The sequence below is a fragment of the Aulonocara sp. 'chitande type north' Nkhata Bay genome, linkage group LG9 (genome assembly GCF_057382095.1).
Source record: "Aulonocara sp. 'chitande type north' Nkhata Bay isolate Kocher_YH1m ecotype deep benthic linkage group LG9, A_spYH_male_GT1.1, whole genome shotgun sequence".
Taxonomy (NCBI): Eukaryota; Metazoa; Chordata; class Actinopteri; order Cichliformes; family Cichlidae; genus Aulonocara; species Aulonocara sp. 'chitande type north' Nkhata Bay.
The window spans coordinates 30,126,348-30,134,795 of record NC_141352.1 but is presented as its reverse complement, the minus strand read 5'-3'; the positions used below and the strand labels follow the sequence as shown (position 1 = coordinate 30,134,795).

At 40.6% G+C, this 8,448-nt stretch overlaps 1 protein-coding gene across 1 annotated transcript in view; it reads left to right on the top strand.

The window, feature by feature from the left end:
• The first annotated feature begins 1,834 nt into the window (after window positions 1-1,834).
• LOC147322382 (gamma-aminobutyric acid receptor subunit rho-3-like) overlaps window positions 1,835-8,448 on the top strand; it is a 29,529-nt gene continuing 22,915 nt past the window's right edge. The window contains exon 1 of the mRNA XM_086306824.1: window positions 1,835-2,323. Within this exon, the coding sequence (XP_086162950.1) occupies window positions 2,187-2,323 (137 nt within the window). The 5' untranslated portion in view covers window positions 1,835-2,186. The remainder of the gene's footprint in view (window positions 2,324-8,448) is intronic.

Here is an 8,448-nt window from a genome sequence, read left to right as displayed (position 1 = left end):
TTTGGGCACCACCACAATGGGTCGGGTTTTTTGGAACCAGAAATGATCAAATTTGGTCAAGATAGTGGTGCAAGCATGGTTAGCACCCATACACTGTACAGGTGCAACACACAGTAATAGATTGTTAACATACAACAATTTCATTCACCAAACACTGGAGCACAGATTTTTTGGAGGCACCATAAAGCACTAACAACACAAACACAGTTTAGGGACAAATGCTAGAATACAATTGCCGGCTAGAGCTGCCTGTGACAAGATAATTGTCAAACAAGTGGCCACGCCCCTAACTTGAAGTCTATATAAAGTTTAAAATGGTGCAAATAAAAAGATTTAAAAAGAAAAAGAAAAACTATAAATAATGATAACAATAAATATGTAACTGTTAAATGAAACCATGTTGCAAATAAGACAAGAGATTATGTAGATTTAGACACTCAAAGCTTTGAAACTTTAAATTGGATTGTAGCGGGGTGTGGCTTGTGGTGCCGTGCAGGGAAGGTGGATGCACCTGCACGGCATCCACAGTCATACTCGCCGACTTAAACATGGTACTGGGTCCTGCAGTAGGGAGGTTTTTCTCAGTGAGTGTAGCTGGCAGAGAGAGAGAGCTGCAGCTAACAGTGTGTGAACAACAAACCATTATTAAAGAGATGCTGCAAAACATGAACGTGCACCTGGGTCTGCTGTCGGTTTGTTACATGGATACATTTAAATATTAAATGTTACCATCCCATAGCCTCACTTTGTTTGACTGTAGATCAAAGTGAAATTATTTTATTCAGTGATCAGGTTTTCTTGCCATGCACAGTTTGGACCGCTTAACTTGTACATATAAAACATATTGCCTCATACTTAAAACATACTGTGAATAAAATAATCTGTGAAAACACTGAGATTTGAGCTCATTTTTAAAACTCTGCTGCTCTGGCCAGGTTATGTGTCCAGGATGTGTAACCATGGTGATTTAGCCAGGCAGGTAAATAGAGCAGCCTTCATGAGACAGAAACTCTAATTTTACTCTAACCCATTTATCTCACTTTGTAGTACAGACGGTTACAGCCTGATACTGAAACAGTTTAGTTCCTCAAAATGGCTCGAGTTAATTAAAAATAATCGGTCTAATTAAATCAAAGGAGAACAAATGTTGTGAGAAGTGAAGCATTAATTTTGTGCTCTTCCTGCTTTAAAAACATGTTGCTGTGGCAGTGAACATTAACATTATTATTAGTGATATTAGAGTTCACACTTTTTGAGTATTTCAGACCTGCTGAAACTGTAAGAGGATATGTGTCATGTTGAGATCACTGAACTTTGACAACTCCCATGCAAAGCAGGAAATTCCCAAAAGTTGCTTAAATTACCCAAAACACATCATTGAAAAATGCAGTTTGTGTGCATTTCTGTGTTGCTGCACCGTTTGTGTGTTCAGGATTATGTCTTCCAGAGGTGTAAGCTGAGGAAGACGGTAGGTAAAGCGGGATTAGACACATTTCCCTCCACTCTAGCTCAGATTAAACCGCGGCTGAGCTTGATGAGCTATTGTTGTTTGTGCCGCTTTCAAACCCGTGCTTCATTTTCCCTCACAAATACTCCACCTATACAAAGTGGAGGTGTGCGCTAACCTCGTGCTTCTTTTGTCATTGTCCCACTGAGAAAATCCTGATTACTGATGAGTGTGCGTATATGCATGTGTCTGGCTGTTTGTAGGTTAGTGAAAGATTGCTGTGGCTGTAGATAAGAGGATTAGGGTGGAATTAGTGTCATTCCTCTATCGCCGCGAGGAATAGATTCATATCGATTTTAATCAGGGATAGAGAGATCCACAAAACTGCAGAAACAAACAGACTGGGGGAGAGAGAGAGGGAGAGGGAGTGAAAGTGAGAGAGAGGAGAGCAGTAGATGATTTGGAGGGAAGGCAGAAGATTCCTGGAGATCATCGAGCTGGGATGTTCAGCTGGAAACTTGGGAGCTGCAGAGATCTACGCTGCAGAGACACATGAATACTTCAGGAACTTCCTCATGTTTTTGTCCTGGTTGGAAATCTCACTGACGTCCTGGAGGTCTCTGGTTGAGGAAACGTCCAGCTGCTGTGGGATGTTTGACCAGCGTTAGTCAGCAGGACTGGAGGAGAGATGGTCGGGATGTTAGAGCTGTGTCTGCTTTGGCAGGGAAACCTGTGAAGAATGAAGGTGGACGTACTCACCTACCTGGCTCTGGCAGCAGTCAGCTTTGTCGCCATGGTGACTGGTGGCCGCAGTTCAAGCCGCAGGAAACACAAGGATGTCTTCCTCGGGGAGAACAGCAAGTTCAAGTTTGGAGGGTGAGACAGACTCGCTGTTAGATCTGTGTGTTCCTACTGAGGCAGTTTGAGCCAGTAGTGCAGATGAGATGAGAGCTGACTTATTGTTTGTGTCTTATTTTGCTTTTTGGGACTTTAATGTAGATGTGTTGAATGTGCCGTCCTGCTGTTGGTGTTCAATTCAATGCTTCAGATCTATTTATGCTTAAAAATGTCTTTGTCTACTTGATTCGTGTTGCAAAGTAATCCATGAGATGTTTCTTCTGATTATGAAGAAAAACTAGAACAGTAGAACAAATAAAGAGGCAAATAAAATAGTAAAAAGTGTCTCTCACAGCTTCCACTAGTTCCAGGGTGCATAGAGGGGTTAAACTCCTAAACACAGCCCGTTAAACGTAGCCGTTCAGTTTAAGTTCAAGATTTGATGCTATCTGTTTTCTCAGTGATGGAGGGAGGGCCTGAAGCCACATGACCATAAGCCCAACCAATCAGTGCAGATGCTTTTTCTTTTTTTGTGAATGTCTCCAATTTGTATTTTTGAGCCTGAAAATTTTGCCTTTTTTAACATCACAGATCACAGAAACTGTGGTGATGTAAACTGGCTGGCTGAAGAGGTTTCTGTTTCTATTGTTGTGTTGTATACACAGCAGAACTAACAGCTAAAATGTGATATGGGCCCTGCACAGGGTAGAAAAGGTCAGACTGAGGAGAGCTGCCATACGGTTTTATTGGTACCTAAAGGAAACCAGTTGCTGCTGGACTTAAACCATAAAGATCCAGCTTTATGGTTTAAGATCCTTTTTATTAATCACTTATAAAATATGAGAGGCAGGATGATTGCCAGTCAGTCACATGGGCAACACACAGTGATTGGCAAACATTCAACCCTATGGTCAATGATAGAAGTGCATGCATATCTCTGCACTGTGGGAGAAAATGCAACCTCCTCACAGAAAGGCTTCAGCAGGCTTTCAGATTTGAACAAGGAGCCGTCTTCCTAAGAGACAACACTAACCATAAACATCTAAAAATGAATTACTTTTAGTCTGCGTGAACAGAACTATTATATTACTGCCTGCTGCGGTGGCCTTTTGTGATGAGGGAGCAGCTGAAAGTAGCTTATGTGGCTTTGTATGAGTTTGTATGACATTGCTGAGTGATCTATTGATGCTTTATGAATTCTTTTCACTGTTACAGCAACACAATTATTTAAAGTTACTAGAGCTGACTGAGGAGCAGGAAGCTGAAGTTTCTGCAGCATCAGTTTAGGGAGAGCAGAGACTTACAGGAAAGTCTGTGGTTGTCAGGAAGCTGTGATTCACTTCTGAAGCACACGTCACAAAGAGGTTCCCATATGGGCTGCTGACTCTCACATCCCAGTTTTACAGAAAAACCACAGAGTCGGCTGCAAAGGAAATTTCACTTCTGTAGATTTCCTTTCATTTGCTTAAAATAAATAATAATGTGTAAAAGTAACGCCAAGGTTCCCTGCCCTTCACAGCGTGGCAGGATTATTTTTAGTTAAAAAGTAAGACTGCAGCACTTCACAGTTAAGTGGAAAAGCTGCTCTTTTTGCTTAGTCTGCTGTCTGCAGGAGCACCAGCCCACGGAGGAGTGACCACTGCAGGTTTAGCATATTGCAGATTTTGAAAGCTTGCATCTCAAACAGGTTTTGAATGGAAAAAAACCAGTAGCAGCCAGTTTTCCAGAATCAGTGAATGCAGCTTCTGTTCTGAGCAGCTCACGCTGTTTAATAAGCTTCTTCAGATTCCTGTAGGAGAACCAAATATGTAAACTGCCTGAATGGACTTCACTCTGTCTAACCTAACATACATTTAACACTCTGATTTCTTTATCTCAGCCAAATTCAATATAAATATCTACTCAATATGTACAGTAGTTTGCAATCTGAAGTACAATTTGTGCATAAAAATGTTTCCAAAGCATGTCCAAGCACAGACAGTTATAATAATATTAATGACTCTGCATTTATTCCATTTAACACACTTAAAATAAACACATAAAGCAAATAAATGCAAATGCAATAAAAAGAGTCATGCAATAAAGCAGTGACTGAGTTTGACCCTTTGTCGTTTACACCACCTGAGAGCTGATGTATGTGTTGCAACAGTGAGATAACAATATGACCTTGATCCATGTATATAATACCATAACGCAGCCCTCACTGTTTGTACAGCAGGTAATCTCTGTGAAATTAAAGTGCAAAAACAGCCGAGTGAGTACACAGCAGAGCTGAAATTACTGCGATAAAACTAAATCGGCCTGTGATTGATGTTTGAGGTCACACTAAAAATTTTCTTTTACGTACATATGTGTTGAATATATATTACAATAAATGTAAAGAAGGCGTAAATGAAGGTTTGTAAATGTAGCACAGAACTGCATTGAACACTTTCCAGTAATGCAGCAAATAAGCCAGTTTCCAACAGCGTTTCCTTTAAACGGAGAAGATAAAATCCCTAAATTAGATTTGATTAGTTGTGTGTGTGTGTGTGTGTGTGTGTGTGTGTGTTCAGTGGAGTATTACAGCGGCAGTTGTGGGTGAATCCTGCTGCTGACAGCAGGCAGCCTGCCCTCATCTGTCGCACTGACCTGTGCTTTTGTGTGTTCATCTATCTTTGTGAGGACCAAATGTTTCCAGCAGTAGCTCACAGCTTCTGCTTAAACTATTTTGCTCATTTCAGGCAAAATATTTCATTCTTGGACTCAACTTGAACAGCTTTGTATGAGTTACAGGGGACGACCCGGGGGTGTTAAGCTTTCACTGGGAGTGACCAGAAGGGACAAAATTAAGAGGAGTAAATCAAAGGGATGGCTCAGGTTGAGTGTTACAGCCCTCTGCAAACCCCAGCAGCATTCCAAGAGTCTAGGTGTTGCCTTAACTGGCGACACTTAAACCTGACAAGGTGTGGAAAACAGCATGCCTGAGTTTGAGCAATGCCTTCATGATCTCTGGGCTGTCATTTTGAGCTGAGGTTATTAAATACTTTATTTATTAAAAACTTATAAAATAAAACACATTTTTCTACAAACTCTTGTGTTAGTCTCAACATTATTCTTTTGAGCATAACAGCAAGACTGAGATGGGTTTAGATGTGCAGAAGGATGGATATACTGGAAATGTTCAAAATAGTTCAGCTAGGAAGAAGAAGACCAGAGAGAAGGTTTAAGGTTGTAGTGAAGGAGGAGATGAGACGCCGCTGTGGCGACGTCTAAAAGGAGCAGAAGAAGAAAGACTTTAAGACAAGTAGGAGCATTGTGTGTTGTTGAAAGCTCCTGAAAAAACTGAAACACAGTTGGTGCATTTTTAAGATTACATACAGTGTCCCTAAAGCCAGTTTAAGTAGCTAGGAATTGCACCACTAAAGCCCCCGCCTTCAACTGCTGCCCAATCCACAGAGCTTCTTTAAACTGGAAAGGCTTCAGCTGAGGTGGCTCCACATCTGATTAAGATGCCTCCTGGAAGCCTCCTAGCTGAGGTGTTTTGGGTGTGTCTAAATGGGTGAGGGCCTCAGGCTTTGCGCTCTTATGCATCATTTATCAATATGCTAACCTCCTTGTATGATAAGAACAGGCACAACTGTAACTGTATATATTTAACTAAATGTAGTAAAACCACTGTGCGCATCTATGAAAAGTACAATCCCTGTACTGGAAAGGTTATTTTTATTAAGGCGTAAGCATAACGAGAAGGGTTTTTTTTTTCAATTATTAAAAAGGAAATTATTATTTATCACTTTCATTCATGCTCATTATTAATACTCATGAATGCGTTTGTACCAGCATTTTCAACTTTAGCTGATTAAGGTAGAGTTTTTCTCCAGAAGCAGATCAGAGGCTGAGCTCAGGTTTGGAGACAAAGTTAGAGAAGTGAGGCTGACATGGTTGCGACATGTGCAGAGGAGGGAGCTGATACTGGTAGGGTGAGATACCATCTGTCAAAGAGAGCGGTAAAAGAACAAAGAAGATGAATGTCTTTCTGTGGTTGCGCTGTGACCTGTCGAGGGGATAATGCTCCAAATCAGCTGAATCAGACTGTGAATGTTGGTTTTTAAAAACAAAATATCAGCAAATAGTTCATTTTTTTTTAATCACAAAAGTAAAATGGACTGCTTTTGTCACTTTTTCAGTCACACACATCGGTGACCTTTGGATTTAGTATCATCCCCAAGGACATGCGAACCAGGAGAGGGAGGAATCAAATCACAGTCCTGCTAAAATCCTCTAACCTGCTCCGCCTGCTAAACCACAGGGACACCCACTGTGGCAACTTCACAATGGAGGTTTTATCCAACCAAATTTCAAAAAAAAAAAAAAAAAATTAAGTGATTTGAGCACAAGACCTGTACTTTCAAAGGCCATTAACGAATACTGAATTGTGTAGTTTTACAAAAAAACAAAAGGAACTTTTAGGGGAGAAAAATTTGTGTGAGTCAGAATTTTCAGTATCTGAATGCATTTCCTCCTCCAGCCTCTAAGATGTCAGGACTTTAGAGTTTTATGTCTAAAACGAGAACTCTTTATTTCATTTGAGCAACATTTTTTTAAAAACATCCAGGGTTGATTGTTAGTTGATTAAATTAGCTTCAGGCTTGAGATTAGCGCTACATTAGGTTTGTTCTGGCTGGATTTTGGAGTGTTAGTCAAGGTTAATTTAAAGGATTATAGAAATAGGATTTGGCTGAAATTATTTTTTTTAACCTCACAATAACAGAGGAATGAATATGTGTTTGTGTGTCTGCGTGTCCATGTGTGTTCTCCTTGATGTGTGTCGAGGTGTGTGATTTTTAAAGAGGCTTTTCATCCACGAGCGGAGAAGATCTCAAACAGCTTCCATCGCTTTTACCGCTGCATGTTCACCTTTGCACCGCACATCTGTGCATGTGATTACCACGTCCACACACACACGCATGCAATTCTGCATGTATTACAACTGAAAGTCAGTTATGCTTGAGCTATAATTACACTTTATGCATCCTAAATGTCGTCTCTCTGGGGCTCCCTGTTTGAATGTGGGTCCTGCATAACACTATCGCCTGCACTATGACTTTGTTCTTTGTCATTTGCAGACAGTTTCAACCAAAAACACTCGACACCATTGACAAGCTGCTACATAAGAACCTTGCAGAGTTCCTACAAGGTTGTGTGTGAAGACTCATTGTTCACTGCTTTCTCAAAAATCTGGTTAAAAGCTCTGTAAACATTTCAGCCACATATCACAGACAGCATCTGTCTCAGCATCAGAGTCCCCTCCATCCAAAATCCACACGATAAATCCAGAAGCTTTGGAAGTCCCCTGATATCAACAAAGCCTCACAACAACCTCATGATGAAGGTCATAAGTTGCATAAAACAAGAAAATCTTATTATATATTATCTACAGTTTGATTAGATTTAGACTTTAGGCTTCATAAGCTTTCTACGCGTGTGCTTATGTTTTGTTTGTTTGTTTGTTTCGTAAATATTTGAAGGCGTTTATCTAATTGTGTGGTACTTTGCGTGTCTCTTTTAAGCACATCTGTTTTGGATTGTTTGTATGCTTACATGTAAACATTATTTTCTCCTTGTGGTAGATTCGTGTCCTTTGTCTTGTGTGTCTCTCTGTGGTCCTTTGGGTTGTTTGTGGGTTCCTATGTTGTGGTCTGGTTTAGCTGATTTGTTTAGCATTGTGGTTGTTTCTTTTTTCGTTCGTTTGATTAGTTTGTGTGTTCAAATGACGTCATCTTGTTTCTCTTTTGTAGAAATTTTCCATTGCGTTGCAGTATTGCATGGTGTCACATGTGCCTCTGTGCTCTGTGCCTGGGGTTATTAAGCCTTACCAAATTGAGCATTAGTTCAGGCAGGCCACAAAGTCAAACCCACCTGCAGTCCAGGCCAATGTCACTCTGATCTCAAAGCTATGCAAGGCTATGCATCAAATTCTCACGTAGATTGTGTTGTTTAAGCTGCTTAAGCCTGCCCGTATCTGCCCCGTGTCTTTCAATCTGCAAACCACTTTGCAACCCAGCTGCTCTGAACTAATCCACATCTGGGGGAGATGAAAGGGTAGGAAAGCACACACAGAGCACACATACAAAATGTATCCATTTAACACTGTAGATTGAATTTTCCCAACATCCTCTTTG